Genomic DNA, 15863 nt, shown 5'->3' on the forward strand with positions numbered 1-15863 from the left:
TAAGCGAAAAAAAGATAAAAAGAAGAATATACATATATCATCAAAATTACAGTTCAAACAGATCATTTTTGGAACAAACTTCCCTTCCATAGGCATATCCAGCTAAAAATAGTAATAATAAGAGTTAACTAACAAGTATTCTTCAAAAATTCATTAAAATTGTTGAGGAGTAAAAAAAAGGTAATAAAAAACGCGAATTTTTAGCTCACCATGAATTTGCAGCTTTAGCTCATCTGGGAGAGCCTCAGACTGAAGAATTTCAAACCTGAAATCTGGAGGTACTGTGTTCGAGCCACAGAAGCTGCATTTTTTTTTTTTTCCTTTTTAAGGGCTTTCCTTTAGTTACCATAATTGTAAAGCTTGTGCAAAAGAGATCATAAGGAGAAAGATTGATCGATAACCATTATTATTGGTACTATAAATTAACTTATTTCATTATTATCTGTGTAGTATACTCCCGTCTTTTCAACTTAGACTTCAATTTTCAAAGAAACCAGAACCAATCCTTTCTCTCTATTGGCCCATGTAACCCAATTAGGGCTGTAATGAACCAATTCATTGTAGGCAGGTATAGCCAATTCTGCGTTAGTTGCATTATCACCACCTCCAATACCTGGGGCCAAATCTGCCCAATAACATTCAACGTCAACTGACAATGTATTCACTTCGTCATCAATATTTGGCAACCAATCAAATCCTATATGATAATTTTTATTCCAATCCAATTTATTCAAAACCAATTGATCAATTCCTGCAACGTCTTTATAAATGTAATTACCCTTGGAGTCTCTCGAAAACCCATCTGGAATGGACTTGAAGTTGTTCACAGATTTGCTTTTGTTGTATATTACGACTGCCTTCACTTTCTTTTTTGTGAAATATAATGTGCACATTCTATTTTCTGGAGCAGTAATAATTATTTCTCCAGAAAGTAATCCATATGATTCAATTTTTGACGAATTCACTATTTCAACATTAACGTAATCTTTCAAACTTTTACCAGGTATAACATTAGGAGCAAGAGCACTCTTGTATGAACAAGCTTCAAGACCATCAGACAAAGCTTCACATTCAACTTTGGTATGTGTCTCCTTGACCGATGGCATATCGGACAAAATGTCACTAAAAATACCTTTTCTACCATAAACCTCAACAAAACTGTCTTGACTTTTGTTCAAGTCTACTTTTTGGATGAACCTCAATTTCAAGGGATTTTCCTGGTTAAAAGGATCAAGAAAAGAAATTAATGCAACCCCCAGTATGGCAAAGATGGTTAAACCAAAAACAATGAACCTGTTTAATTTGTAAACAAATGGCAAAATTGGTAATATCCAAAATTGCGAAAAGAGTTGTATCAACAAATAAATAAGATTCTCAGCAGCAAAGGATTCTTGGATTGATTTGTTGATGCCGTCTAGAACCAACCAACCAGAATTGAAAATAATTAGTGATGATATTGGCACAATAAGTAAGTATTGCAATGACCAATCATATCCGAAATGTTGCATCAAGTGTTTGACAGTATTGCCATCGTGATGACGAAATTCCTCTTGCTCATCCTCGTCAGTGTCATCTGACCCATATCTTTCTGCTGTTCCGGTCAACAAGGGTTCATCAGAACCATCATTAGAACTTTGCTTAATACTTCTACTAAAAGTCCACCCAATTAAACCAAACAAAGAAGCAGTGGCTTCAAGAAAAAATAATACCGTGAAAGGAAACTCACCAGTGTGATCATCTCCAATTTTATTTTGACTCAAGCCATGGGTAACATAAATCAAAATTAACCAATAAATAAAGGATATTTCAATTATTGTTATTAGCTTTTGGTCGCCAGAGGGACTTACCCAATTGACACCATTTAAGAAAACATAGTAAATCAAAAGCAGAATTGAAGTGGTAGTAGCCACCAACAATAACGGATGAGATGACGGTAAAAATGGATTAGCTATTTGGAATCCTTGGTTCACGACAATCATGACAATCGCCACTGTCAAAACTATTGCCAATGGTAGACTCAAAAAATTGGAAGTACCTATTTTCCATTTCTTATATCTAACAGTTATAAACAACAATGGACCGCTGAGTATGGGGAATAAAACTATTAACACCAGATTGATAGTCACTAAGGCGGAAATAGGTGATGAAAAAAAGTACCCCAAAAAACTTGTGTACACAGCAAATTCATCTTTACCAGAATCGTTAATCTTCTGGTTTGAAACAAAATTGGCAAAATCAATTGAGTTGGACAACATATGCCACAACGATTTTAAGTTTATGTTTTTGATATTGTCTTCAGCTGTGTGATAAATATCTCTTGGTTTATAAAATGCCAAATCCAACCCACGAAGACCCGCCTCCTTATAAACTTTATAATCAGTCTCACTATGAATCAAGTGGTTGTTGAATCCTTGCTGGAAAATAGATGTTGCATAAGGATACCTAACTTTATTGAAATACTTGACAATCCCGTAATCAGTTCCTCTGAACAAAATTGCCTTACCACCAGCACCAGTGCCTTCCAAATTCAAAAAGAAGCCAATTTGTTTAAACCATGGATGTGATACAAAAGCCTGGGCTCCATATAAACCAAACTCCTCATCGTTATTAAAATTAAAAATAACTGTACGTCTAGGTTGTTCGTTTTGAGCAAAAAACCGCAAAACACCTAACAAGCTTGCAATCCCCATTCCATCATCAGTGACACCAAAGCTTGATGGAACCGAGTCATAGTGTGCAGAGAGAAGCAAGGCAGGGAGGGATGCGTCAGAGCCATTAATTCTAACCAAAAGATTGTTACTCTCATAATAAGAAACAATGCTCTTGGCCGATTCATACAACACTTTTTCACCGTCATTGTTGTATTCCGTATATGGGTTCTCTTTGATAATATCGTGAATTCTAGATTCTAGGTAATCATGGACACGGTCATTGGCACGTGAACCATAGGTGTGGGGATAACGTGCGATATTCTGCAAATCTAACCATGATGACTTCAAAATTTCATTTTCCAACTTATTTGTTGGCAACTCAATCGTAAGGTCCAAATTGTTATCGTACAAAGATAACGCAATAGTAAAGATAATTGTCAATATAACAAATAATGTTAATGATGTTTTACGGTAACCGAAAATAGATCTAATTGCACGAACGAAAACATTTGGTTGGTTGTGGCTGTTGTAGTAATTTGAGCCACCACCACCAGTATTAGTGAGATTATCATCGGAAACGGATGATGTATCATGAACTTCTTCCTGCGGCATCAAGTTCAATTGAATAATTTTATTTTTCCGTTATCTGTGAATGCTGTTGATGAACGTGTGGAGAAGGGGGGGGGGGAAACAGGAAGTATAATTAGAATCTCAACGAGAAAGATAAGGAGCATAAAGTATTCTATTTTTTTTTTATGTATTCAGTAAAGATGAAGAAAGCAACCGAGAATTTTATCCTCATCATGTCAAACAAAACAAACAGCATCTTGAACACAAAAGCTAAACATTTTTTTCTGCATTCTAATTTCACACACATCGTACACACACACACACGCGCACGCACACCCTCACCAGTTGATAGTGTCCAATTGTCAAAAAAAAGGCATTAGAGCTTATGAAAAATCTTCAACACTAACGTTTGAGTTCTACAACGAAATATTTAAATAGAACAATTCTGCCAGATTCATTTCATAGAGAAAGAAAAATATACAACAACACTCCCAGAATCGGATTATGCCAGAATTTGCACCATTGAAGAATGACTTGATACTTAGAGCAGCTAAGGGTGAGAAAGTTGAAAGACCACCCATCTGGATCATGGTTTGTACCTTTTTTTTTTTTAATCCTCCACAGTATCGGGGTAGTTTAATTTTCAGAATTCCATTACTAACAAGATGCAATTTAACAGAGACAAGCCGGCCGTTATCTACCAGAGTATCATGAAGTTAAAGGTAAAAGAGATTTTTTTGAAACTTGTCAGGATGCAGAAATTGCATCAGCTATCACAATTCAACCAGTAGATCATTTTGATGGGTTGATAGATGCAGCCATCATTTTCAGCGACATTTTGGTCATTCCTCAAGCAATGGGATTTGAAATAAATATGATTGAAGGGAAAGGTCCAGTCTTTGCTGCTCCATTAAGAACACCAGAAGATTTATCAAGAATAGATTTGAAACCAGATGTCAAGACCAAATTGGCATGGGCATACAAGGCAATCACATTGACAAGAACCAAATTGAATGGCAGAGTACCACTTTTGGGATTTGTTGGTGCACCTTGGACTTTATTGGTTTACATGACCGAGGGCCAAGGATCCAAAATGTTCAGATTTGCTAAAGAGTGGATTTTCAAGTACCCACAAGCCGCACACAAACTTTTACAAGCTACTTGTGATGCCTGTATTGAATTCTTAGCTCAACAAATTGTTGCCGGTGCTCAAATGGTACAGATTTTTGAATCATGGGCAGGTGAGTTAGGTCCAGATGATTTTAATGAGTTTTCTTTACCGTACTTGAAGCAAATTGCTGCTAAATTGCCGCCCAGATTGAAAGAATTGGGTATAGAGGAACACATTCCAATGACTGTTTTTGCCAAAGGAGCATGGTACGCTTTAGATAGTTTATGTGATTCTGGCTACGATTGTGTGTCACTTGATTGGCTCTACAAACCAGAAGATGCCGTTGAAGTTGTTAATGGAAGAAGAATCACTTTACAAGGTAACTTAGACCCAGGTGTCATGTATGGATCCGACGAAGTAATCGCCAAGAAAGTTAAAACAATGTTAGAAGGGTTTGGTAAACAAAATTACATTATTAATTTTGGACATGGTACTCATCCATTTATGGATCCAAAAAAAATCGAATTCTTTTTGCAACAATGTCATAAAGTCGGTGAGTCATTATAAAACTGTCTTTGCCAATATTTACATTCAATAACAAACACACAAAAACAAAAACAAAAACTACAATATTTAATAGTCATATGTATATATATATATAATGGTTGCTTAGGTAGGAAGATATGAAAGTTCTTTTTAACATTTTTTTTTTTTTTCGTTCTGATTTCTTGAACTTCTAATTTTTTTTTCCAGTTAGTGGAGTTGCTTTTTTTTTTTTTCTAAACGTATTCATTTGCTTCTATTATTCCTCTCGATAATCATAATGAGTCAGGAAGATTTTTACATATATAATTTGCTGGAGAAAGTGATAAACTCGCTTGAGCTTTTGTACTTTGATTCAAAAACCTCGGAGAGTGTCAAAGTAGAAGATGCACAGTCAGAACCAACCCATCCATCACGTAAGCTGACACAGCACGACACAGCATACTATAAATCAGATTTATATCGTTATAATTTGAAAAGAAAACTCAATGATTTACCACCGGTGACAGAAGAAGAATTTGATAAACTTCTTGAAGAAGAGTCAATTGAAAGTTTGTCGGGATCTGATGAGGAAGAAAGTGATGGCGACGAAGAAGAAGGCAAATTACAAAACCTAATACAGAAGTTGGATATGAGAGATGAGAATGAGCACGAAGAGTCAACGGTAAGCCATCTTAATACCAAGTCTCCATTTATACTATTTGGTTCGTCATTGGTTCCACCAGACAAAGCCATTGGTGCCTATAAGGCGGTGTTTTCTTCCTCACAACTCGAAAACCCAACCAAGAGCTTTCAACAATTTCTGAGAGCAGGAAAGTCTGCATTATTTATGATTGGTGGTGGTCATTTTGCAGGCGCCATTATTTCACACGCACGCAAAAGCATTCGTGGAAATGCTCCAAATATGAAAGAATCCATTCAGGAACAGGCTGTAGATATTATTCAGTCGAAAACATTTCATAGATACACAACAAGAAGAAAACAAGGTGGCTCTCAAAGTGCAAGTGATAATGCTCGTGGCAAGGCAAACTCTGCCGGTTCCAGTATAAGAAGATACAATGAACAAGCATTAATACAAGAAGTAAGAGAGTTGTTGCATGATTGGAAGAATCATCTCCAGGAATGTTCAGCAATCTACATACGTGCGAATGGTGCGTCGAATAGAAAGATCTTGGTAGGTTATGAGGGCTCTCCAATAGAGAACAACGATCCTAGGTTAAGGGGATTTCCATTCACTACTAGAAGAGCCACAACATCAGAGCTAAAAAGGGCATGGGTAGAGTTGACTCATTTGCATGTTGTTGATATGCCAAAAGTTGAAAAGAAAAAACAAAAAGTAGTGACTTCAAGTAAAGTGGTGCAAAAACCTACGAAATCACCAGAAGAATTGGAACATGAGCAATTAAACAGCGAGTTAATCGGACTTTTGAAGAAACAAAGAGCACCCAAATTGATTAATTTTGTCAAACAAAACAAGATCAACGTTGATGAGCTCAAATTGGATTACACACACACTCCTACATTGTTGCATTATGCAGCTGCAAATGGACTTGGTCATATGGTCCAAGTTTTACTTGTTAACCTCAAAGCCTCCCCTAATGTTTGCAATAGTGCGGGAAGAACCCCAGCTGAGGTTGCTGATACTACTGCAAGAAAAGTATTTCAAATAGTTAGACACAAGTTGGGTGAAGAGTATTGCGATTGGAATGCAGCCAAAGTTGGTCCGCCGAAAAGTAAAGAAGAGATAGAACAAGAAGAGAAATCAAAGAACGAACAACTTGAATTGGAAAAGAAAAAATTGATTCAAGAGGAGTTGGCTAAAAAGACAGAGCTCGAATTGAAAAAACCTACTTTTTCTTCTAGCGGTGTATTAGGTAAACATGTTGATGATTTGACTGGACTCAGTGAACAACAGAAAATGCGGTTGATGAGAGAACAACGAGCCAGAGCAGCCGAAGCAAGAATGAAACGTTTAAACCCAACTTAATATAAACGTGTATATATTTTTTCAATTATTCTCGATTGGTTATCCTCAGCATTATAAAAGTAATTGGTAATTTTTTGTTTTTATAACTTGAATTGTTGGCAATTCTTTGTAGGGCAGAGTCAAATTCTAAGTTACGATTCACTTCAGGATTGTAGTGTCGATAATCGTTCAAGGCAAATTTCACAGCAGTTCTCTTCACCGCATCATCATTGTTATCAAGCTTTTTTTGAAGTTCTAATGCAGAAACCCATGCTTGTGTCGCAGGGGGTTCACTGTCGTGCTCCTCAGACTCTTTGAAAGAAAGAGTAGACTGGCTTAATGTGGAACCATCACCCTCACATGAACATTCTAATAAATCATGAGTGTTGGAAATTGTAGAAGTATCTATCTCAAATATATTCTTCAAATCTTCACTGTCAAATACATCAGATTTGGAAGAAGAATCATTATCCAAAAACTTTGAACTCAATTTATTTTTGACCAATTGTCGCTGAAAGATTTTCTCATCAATGCAACCCGTGGTGAATAATCTATAAATGAAACAAGGTTTCACCTGACCATCTCTATGAATTCGTGACATTGACTGCAAATCTGTCGCTGGGTTCCAGTCATTGTCAAATAATATCAATCTTGAAGCCCCTACCAAGTTTATTCCCATCCCCCCAGATTTAGAAGACAACAAAAACACATTGATATCGGGATTTGTGTTAAACTGATTAACCAATTTACTACGCACATTGTTTGGAGTTGATCCATCTAATCTTGAAAAAGTTAAATTGATCTTACGCAAAACTGTTTCTAGCAAATCTAAAGTCTTGGTATAGTTCGAAATCAACACAATTTTTTCTTTAAGAGACACAATTTCTAATAGCAAGGGCACTAGAATATTTAATTTACCAGAGGACATACCCAAATTAAACTTTTGTTCAACAATTTTTTTAAAAAACTCATCGTCTGCCAATAATGAAGGAGAATTACAAATCTTTTTGAACAAATTGATCATTGTGAATGAGTCAGATCCGCTATTGAATTGATTAAATTTCTTCAAATTCGTTATGTAGTTGAACAATTCTAGCTGTGAGGACGTAGGAGGGACAAACAACAAGATGTCGGTTTTTTGTGTCAAGTAATTTGCTAAAATCGATTGTGTCCGCCTAAGAATAAAACTCTGTGTCAATTTAATCAATTGCTGTGAGATTTCCTCGCCCCGTTTCTTCACTTCAGGATCAAAACAGTTGACATCTCGAGCCCTAGATATGGGTGTTATAAAGTTTCTTTGAAACAATTTTAGCTCAGGAAGAACCTTTGGATTGAGAAATGAAATCAAAGTATGGAATTCTACCAACTCGTTTTGAATCGGTGTACCGGTCAAAACGACTTTCTTGGGAATATTAAGCTTGATAAGATTATTCAATACTTTGTTTGCACTATTCTTCAAACGATGGCCTTCATCGCAGACTAATAAATCAAAGCTTACTGTTGATAATTCATCAAAATGAGCCATAATTTTTTCATAATTTACCACTAGCACTTGATAGACATTTAACTTTCCAAAGTTAAGAATGTCACGTTTCTCATTTGTCATTGCGTTATTGAGAGTCAAAACGTTTAGCTTATTGGCCCCTAGCCACTTTTTAAATTCCTGCCTCCAATTAGATATAAGTGTTACAGGGCAAACAACCAATACTTTATTCACGACAGCATTTTTTTGATCTAAAAACGGATTTTGTTTAAGCAAAGTCCATATTGTTGTGATTGTCATCAAAGTTTTGCCCAACCCCATTTCATCCGCTAACAAACATCCATTTCCATCAAAGTCACGGTAACCCATTAGGCACTCGTACATGAATCTTACACCTTCAACCTGATGTGGACGTAATACTTTTGACAAATGTGGGTCCACATTCACTGTTACATAGTCCTTTGATTTTGGAGGAGGAGGTAACGCAATAGCATCTGGACTATCTTGATAAAGCGGCTTCCGAAAATTAGCTGGTTCAGTGTGTGTTGGAGGAGCGACTTTTTTGAATTGGTGGGTGATGTTTCGAGACACTATAGGTGGTGGGATGCTTTTGGGAACAGCCTTTGAAAGCACCAGAGAGGTAGATTCTTGGAGCTCCATTTTTTCGTCCAATTCTAATTCATATGGACCCACGCTAATTATGTCTTCAAGATTAGGCGTTGCGTTAAATATTCTCTTACACATAGGTTTCCCATCAGAATTCTTAATAGACATTTGCCAAGTACCATTTTCAAGCTGTTTAATCACTGCATAACCGTCACCATCCCAAGTTTTGTTTTTCTTGGTAGTTCTTTTTCTCCATTGAATCAGGTATTTCTCTGAACCAAAATCTATAGATTCGGATGGTTTCAAATTCTTAGCTTCTGGTGTTAAGATCTTTGCAGCTTTAGGATTTGAGATAGTTGGCAATTTTCGTTTTACCACCAGAGACGCTGTTGATACCAGTGGAACATCCCCATTTTTCTGAATTGGTCTAGGAGGTCGAAACGGAGCATTGGGTCGAATATTCATTTGAACAACCTGTGGTGTAGTAAAAAAAGAGCAAGATTGGGTCCAGTCCAGTCTAATTGTTTTGATACGCGTTTTGTTTGATAAATACGATTTTCGTTTCTTTTTTTTTTTTTTTTTTTTTTTTTTCAGTCGAGAAAACATTCGTCCCTGATTTTGATCTTATATTCAGCCCTAGAAATAGGATGATGATATTGGTTAAGCAAACATAATATAACTCGTACTTCACGCTATAGTGTAGATACTTGGGACTAATTTTATTCATTGGTAACTAAATAATAAGAAGAACACTTTGAAGATTAAACTATAAATAACAAAACCTTGTAGAGAAGCAAACAAGATCCTGAATAAACAACCAGTAGAGTTTATACACTCATTACCACAGCATAATAACGTCCTTACTTTGAATAAGTGTTAATTGTGCTAATATCCATTCCAAAAACATAATAATATGCTCTGGAGATTGCAAACATAATACTAGAAGGCAAATAAGCGTAAATACCATATGCCACTAATAAAGTAAACATCAATAGAAATGCATGAAGTAGCATAGTTTCGGTTGTAGTTAGCATAACAAATGGGAAATGAAAGTAATACATGGTGTACAATCTACCAAACGATCTTGGCGATTTCTGTTGAACTTCACTCATACTGGGGATAAACGGTGGAGAAGAAATATTAGTTGTGCTTTAAATTGGATGTTTGTTACTGTAGATATATCACAGTATTTTGATTAGTTTTTGATTCCTAAATTAACTTGGTTGAGCTTTTCCAGTTAATAAAAGTTGTCAATTCATATCAATAATTTCACACACAATCGCAGATTGGGTTTTTTTTTTCTCTCGTTCCTGTCTCTTTTTTTTTTGTCTCCTATTATGAAGTACTTGGTGCGGAGATAAAGTTAGTGTCCTAGTGGTATAAGAAAATGTCCCTTTCTTGATCTTTTTATTAGTATTAAGTGGATATTCTTCAACTCTATAAAAGCCGAAATGTGCCATATCTTGCCATACTTTTGGTGTCTTGTATGGTATAATCATAGGAAACAGATAAACTATGGGCGAAAGACCTTTTCTGGGCATCGCGAAACGACAGCATTTGGTGAAACGAAATTTTTTTTTTTTTTCTTTTTTGCGGTCCTAACAGTAGTTTTTGATAGACACCATCCAATCTTGTAAATACTACCTTCACATGCTGCTAGCACCTGGTGAACTCAAAACAGTGAAAAAGTCATTGATTGAAACAAAACCTCCTGTTGAGAATGATGTTAAAGAAAGTTTAGAATACTTACTATCCCATTTAAATCTGAAAGAAGAGAATGACAAAGAGAGAGTTCTTTTCAATGATACATTATCCATTTGCTTATTGAGATATAACCATTTCAGTAACACATTTGAACATTCGAACAAGGTTTTTGATTATATCTTGACCCATGTAAATAGAAATTATGCGCCTTTGCAGAACTCCTTGAACTCAATTTTTGAAAAGTTGGTAATGTTTCAAAATGCCGACCTTCCATTGTGGATAGATATGTTAATGCAGCAGTCATTAACTAAAAATCTTTTTGTATTATTAGAAAGACTACTACGAAGAGTACCTGACAGACTGTTTTTTATTTCAAAATATCCTGACTACCTGCTACAGGCCATGAGTATGTTCACCGACAATGTAGCCAATGCCATCAGCAAAACCCTTATTGCCATTTACGAAGATTCATATCTCATGTATGAGAAGAATACAGAGACCTGGTACAAGTCTTGGATTAGAATAATTAACTTACAGAATGATGGTGTCAGAGCTAATGCTATTACTCATTTGTTACCAGGATTGCTACGTGTGGACCCACAAACTTTTGAACTTTTGCTAGCAGATTGCAAAAGCAACTTGAAGGCGCTTGTCAGTATTTTAAGTATGGGCCTAAAAATGAAGCTCATAAAATCTTTGGAGGTTATTGATCAAAAGTCATTATTGGAATGTTTAGTGCACGCAGACAGTGCCATTCGTATGGACGCTCTACAAGTTCTCATAGGTGACAGGAAGGAAACTCTTACAAGTTACATTTTTGAAACCATCGAATCAAACTACTTAATGGAAATCAATTTGAATGAAGCAAATCACCAAGACAAGTTTATTAGTACCATGTACCAATTTATATCTGGAAAACTCAGTGACTGCTTGAATGGGAAATTCGGCAAAGAAGTGGAAAGCGAAACCAAACTGTTTTTCACTCGATTCAAGATTTTGTTAATCAGCCATTTGGAAACACAAAACAACTTTCAACAAAAAATGGGAGCTATCTCCATTCTCAATCAAATTCATTTAAAACTCGAGAACATTTTCGACACGAATGTGGTCAAGTTGTTAATTGATAACCTTTTTTCAAACTATAAACTAGTGCGAGAGTCCAGTTTAGACTTGCTATTACAATGCAACAACCTCTCAGAGTATTTTTATGAAGACAAAGCTTTAGCGAAGAAAGCATTTGCTATTTTGCCAAGATTGGCCGGAAGAGAAAGTGAAGGGGCAGCCTTGGCTATAACATTTCTAGCATACTACTACCGAGACACTAAGAATTTGGATACTTTAATGGAAACTCTATACGATGGTCTTGATAAAGAATCCGGAGAGCATGGCTATCTTCTGGCTCTAGCTACAATTACTAACAAATTGGGGATATGTGGGGATTATTATGTTCAGCTTGAAGCAGCCAAGCGAGCTACCAAAAAAATGACTGATATTCTATCAACAGAACGAATTGCTTATCCCAGTGAACACGACTTTGTGAAGTCGAAAGAAACAGTCAACTATTCGTGGAAAGTATTACAAAATGCCAATGAATTATTTCTTCTGTTACTAAAACAAAGACGGGGAATTGACGATGTCGTTGAGTGTTTCTTACTAGTGGTCGAGCAGTTGCACAGTATCAAGTTTCGAGCAGCTATTTCTTCGCTGTATCCGACTATGATTGCAGTGGCACGATTACTCGGTTTTGTCGATAATGAAAAAGTGACAGAATACATGAAAAGAGAAATCCATTATATCAGAAGTGAAAGTAAGCAGTTAGTTACTAGGAGATCTGGTGGATTATTATACGTTATTCCAGCTATGTTGATAGCTTCAGAAAAAAATAAAGACATTATTGATTATGTATTTGGTAATTTGTTTGAGATTGCAAGTTTGCCCTATGAATCGGAGTCTAAAGAGGATTTGCCACAAGTTCACGCGTTCAACACTTTGGGCCAACTATTTAAAGAAAGTCAGTTAACAAGCGAAAGCTCTCCATTTACCGAAAGGGCACTATTACTATCCTTAAAGCATTTCAATGCAGCCAATTGGTCTGTCAGAAACTGTGCATTGATGTTGTTTGGTCACTTGGAAAAGAAAATATTCTCCGGAGCAAACGTTAACTCAAAGAGATTTTTTGCTAGGTTTAAAAACATTGAGGATGTTTTTATTGATTATTTACTGTGTGGACAAGATCAGGTTGTGTTTCCCATATTGATCATGTTAGAGAAATTGGAATTTACCAATAGTTCTCTAAAGTTAAAAAGAGCAGTGGCAAATTTGTTGTCAAGAAACTCCTGGAAAGTACGTGAATTGGCTGCCAAGATTAGTGCAGCCATGCTAGAAGCTGACGAATTTAATGAGTTTATTACTGCATCTTTAAATTCCAACATATGCATGAATGCTTTGCATGGGGTGGTACTTCTTTTGAAATATCGACCAGACATCAAAATCGACATTGAGAACCACATGGATTTGGCATTTGGGAACTTTTTCATTGCCAAGGAATACATTGAGGTACTAGACAAAGTGGGGTACAAAGATACATCTAAGCTCGGACCATATTTTTGCCAGATTGTCAGAAACAAGGGTTCTTTAAATGGCGGGAAACAACTATTCCTTGAAACGTTAGTAGCGTTCTTAATGAAAAATGATGAAGAAAATAGAGACAACTATATTAAGCTATCGTTTAGTTCGGATTACAACAACGTTCACAACAGAGTATTAGAATACATTGAGGACAATAAAATAAAATGTCCCTCGTTAGTGAGGGAGTTTATTATGTCTAACGATTTTCATTATACTAAGGTGAAAGCATTGAAATTATACGCATCAATGGATGATGTTTTACCGTTCCCACTTGATTTCAAAGGTGATGGACAGTTAAGCCAAGCATCTTTTGAGTGTTTGTCCAGATTTGTAGACGACAATGATAGGAGCTTTTATGACAAATGTGTTACGGCAACGGATGCAAGCAATGAGATTGATATTCGCCTCATGGGATATAATGCAATATTCACATATTTGAATACGTGTCTGGACAGAACAAGTTTTCTTTATTCTAGCTGTTTGGTTTTATGCTTTGAAAGAGGGCTTTTCGACGACGACGAGGATATTAGATACAAAGCCAACAGTTATATATCAGAAGTCACTAACTGTGGTCATGTTGCTACAACATATTTGACATACCGATTCCCTGTTTTGGCAAAGTCCATTTTGAATGAGAAATATTACAATGAACTTGTAGCTGAGATGACAGAAAGAAATACACTTGACGCAACAAACTTGGATAAGGAATTTCAAGATTCGCTAAAAGAAAACCTTTATTCATTTGAAAGAAACAATTTTTATAAAAATGAGATTGATTATACAAGACGTCTTGCAATGTTCTCGATTGATACAAAAGAACTATGTAATGTGAAAAGAAAGGTATTACAAGACATACAGTATTTGAAATCATTTAGGGAGAAAGAAAATGGCAAAGTTGAGAATATTCCTCGTGATTACATTCTTTATGACTGCTTTGTAAAGACTCAAATCAATGCACAAATAGTTGGAATTACTGATTTAGATGAAGAGTTGTTCTCAATAAGATTTTGCAAAATGGGATGAAAAAAAAAAAAAAGCCGTAATTGTATATAAACTGAGTTATATCTGGTTTGTGCCAAGTTAGTTGAACTGTATATAGCGTAAGAAGAAACTAAACGGAGCTTTATTGTAGCATTTATTCCTCGTAGTCTTCCAGTAAGGCTTTGTATACCTTTGTTTTCTTTGGTGTTTTTGATTTCACCACAGGTGAACTGCTCTTATCTTTACTTGCCAACTGCTTCATCACTTTTGTAACTACAGTATTCAATTTTCTTTGATCTGCAGCAGTTCGGGGTAATGGTTTTTGTTTCCCAAAACAAACTCTCATTGGGATATTTTCCAATATTAATAGTCCTGCTGTATTTTTGTTTTTATTCAACCCATTGTCATCGATTGCTTTTGCAAAGCCCACTGCAGAACTCACTTTTTCAAACTTAATAAACCCACAGCCACTCAAGTTATTGATAACTATTGATTCTAGTTTTCCATACTGCGATGCATATCTGGAAATGATGGCTTGTGGGAAATCCGACAGAAATCCAAATATGAAAAACGATGTCATCTCAGGATATTTCTGAACATCAAGCAGATTCCCAAATGGTAGTTTCTTTGCCAACTTGGCCACATCTATAGTAGTTTCTGTGTCTTTCTCCTTTTTGTTCTCTTGCTTATTTAGTTTTTCAGCTAGTATTGATAATATGTTATCAGACCTATCGTTTTCCTCTTTAAATTTGTTTTCCAACTTATCTGCCATAATGGCTTTGACTTCACGATTAGTCGGATTGGTGGATTTCGTTAAAGGTTCAAGACCGGCCATTTCCAACGCTGTATCCCTTAGGTCTGTAGGGATACCGTAAGTAATATCTAGCAAGCAAGATTGACAGCAGTGTCTGGCTCTGGCACATGTAATGCATATTATGGTTTTATGTAAACTGTTTGATGATATTCGGTTTCCCCATCGGTATATTGTATACGGCCGAGTGCACTGGCGACACTCATCTCCATTGACCTGCTTGATCATCTTGATTTGTGATTCATCACCCAAACATTTGGTACATATTGAAAATAAATCGGTACTCATTTGTAGGAAGAGAGAGATAAAGAACACACAAGTATGTGTGTGTGTGTGTGTTTTTTTTTTTTTGAGATGACCATCCGATTTTCTACAACGATAAAATTTTTTTCTCAACAAATGACTTATATTAATTGGTATACACTTGCTAAAATACATTGTTAGTATAATGATACTCAGAATAAAGCAACCCAGTTGCTATAGTGAATTTACTTTAAGGTGTCTTAAATCAGTGTTAAAAAGCTCTGAAATTATTTTTTTCCACATAGTATTTCAGGTGAAGAAATTCGTTGTTGTAAATAATCATTCATCATTTAAGAGGGTCTTAAATGCAAATTCTAAATTAAAAACCACATGAACATACACTAAAGATGCACTAATACAATTGTAAAATAAAAATATGTTGGAAGAAAAGAAAAGAAAGGAGATTGGAAACAGGGAAAATTTTTTTTTTCCTCTCTTTTTATTTCTCATCTGTTTGTCAACAAAATCTCTTACTCACCAGTAAGCCCTAAAAAAAAGGAACGTAG

The 15863-nt window shown here is 35.7% G+C and overlaps 7 protein-coding genes and 1 non-coding gene across 8 annotated transcripts; 4 read left to right on the forward strand and 4 right to left on the reverse strand. All coding sequences in view use genetic code 12, as the record gives it.

Moving 5' to 3' along the window:
- Window positions 1–218: 218 nt before the first annotated feature.
- On the forward strand, window positions 219–306 carry tRNA-Phe (GAA). The gene has a single exon. It is a non-coding gene; the product is annotated as a tRNA-Phe (tRNA).
- A 164-nt stretch (window positions 307–470) lies between these two features.
- Window positions 471–3263, reverse strand: CD36_24500 (membrane-bound mettalopeptidase, putative; the record flags this gene model as incomplete). The annotated part of the gene is made up of 1 exon (XM_002418878.1): window positions 471–3263. One exon carries the CDS (start codon window positions 3261–3263, stop codon window positions 471–473), a length of 2793 nt encoding a protein of 930 aa, XP_002418923.1.
- Window positions 3264–3725: 462 nt separating this feature from the next.
- Window positions 3726–4899, forward strand: CD36_24510 (uroporphyrinogen decarboxylase, putative; the record flags this gene model as incomplete). Its single annotated transcript, XM_002418879.1, has 2 exons — window positions 3726–3812; window positions 3901–4899. 2 exons carry the CDS (start codon window positions 3726–3728, stop codon window positions 4897–4899), a joined length of 1086 nt encoding a protein of 361 aa, XP_002418924.1.
- Window positions 4900–5155: 256 nt separating this feature from the next.
- Window positions 5156–6862, forward strand: CD36_24520 (zinc finger-containing protein; the record flags this gene model as incomplete). Its single annotated transcript, XM_002418880.1, has 1 exon — window positions 5156–6862. The coding sequence occupies one exon, from the start codon at window positions 5156–5158 to the stop codon at window positions 6860–6862; it is 1707 nt and encodes a 568-aa protein (XP_002418925.1).
- A 25-nt stretch (window positions 6863–6887) lies between these two features.
- On the reverse strand, window positions 6888–9536 carry CD36_24530 (dna repair and recombination protein rdh54, putative; the record flags this gene model as incomplete). Its single annotated transcript, XM_002418881.1, has 1 exon — window positions 6888–9536. One exon carries the CDS (start codon window positions 9534–9536, stop codon window positions 6888–6890), a length of 2649 nt encoding a protein of 882 aa, XP_002418926.1.
- Window positions 9537–9790: 254 nt separating this feature from the next.
- Window positions 9791–10042, reverse strand: CD36_24540 (conserved hypothetical protein; the record flags this gene model as incomplete). Its single annotated transcript, XM_002418882.1, has 1 exon — window positions 9791–10042. One exon carries the CDS (start codon window positions 10040–10042, stop codon window positions 9791–9793), a length of 252 nt encoding a protein of 83 aa, XP_002418927.1.
- Window positions 10043–10580: 538 nt separating this feature from the next.
- On the forward strand, window positions 10581–14285 carry CD36_24550 (conserved hypothetical protein; the record flags this gene model as incomplete). Its single annotated transcript, XM_002418883.1, has 1 exon — window positions 10581–14285. One exon carries the CDS (start codon window positions 10581–10583, stop codon window positions 14283–14285), a length of 3705 nt encoding a protein of 1234 aa, XP_002418928.1.
- Window positions 14286–14397: 112 nt separating this feature from the next.
- CD36_24560 (pre-mRNA-splicing factor, putative) lies at window positions 14398–15342 on the reverse strand (the record flags this gene model as incomplete). Its single annotated transcript, XM_002418884.1, has 1 exon — window positions 14398–15342. The coding sequence occupies one exon, from the start codon at window positions 15340–15342 to the stop codon at window positions 14398–14400; it is 945 nt and encodes a 314-aa protein (XP_002418929.1).
- Between the last annotated feature and the right edge of the window lie 521 nt (window positions 15343–15863).

The sequence above is a fragment of the Candida dubliniensis genome, chromosome 2 (genome assembly GCF_000026945.1).
Source record: "Candida dubliniensis CD36 chromosome 2, complete sequence".
Lineage (NCBI taxonomy): Eukaryota > Fungi > Ascomycota > Pichiomycetes > Serinales > Debaryomycetaceae > Candida > Candida dubliniensis.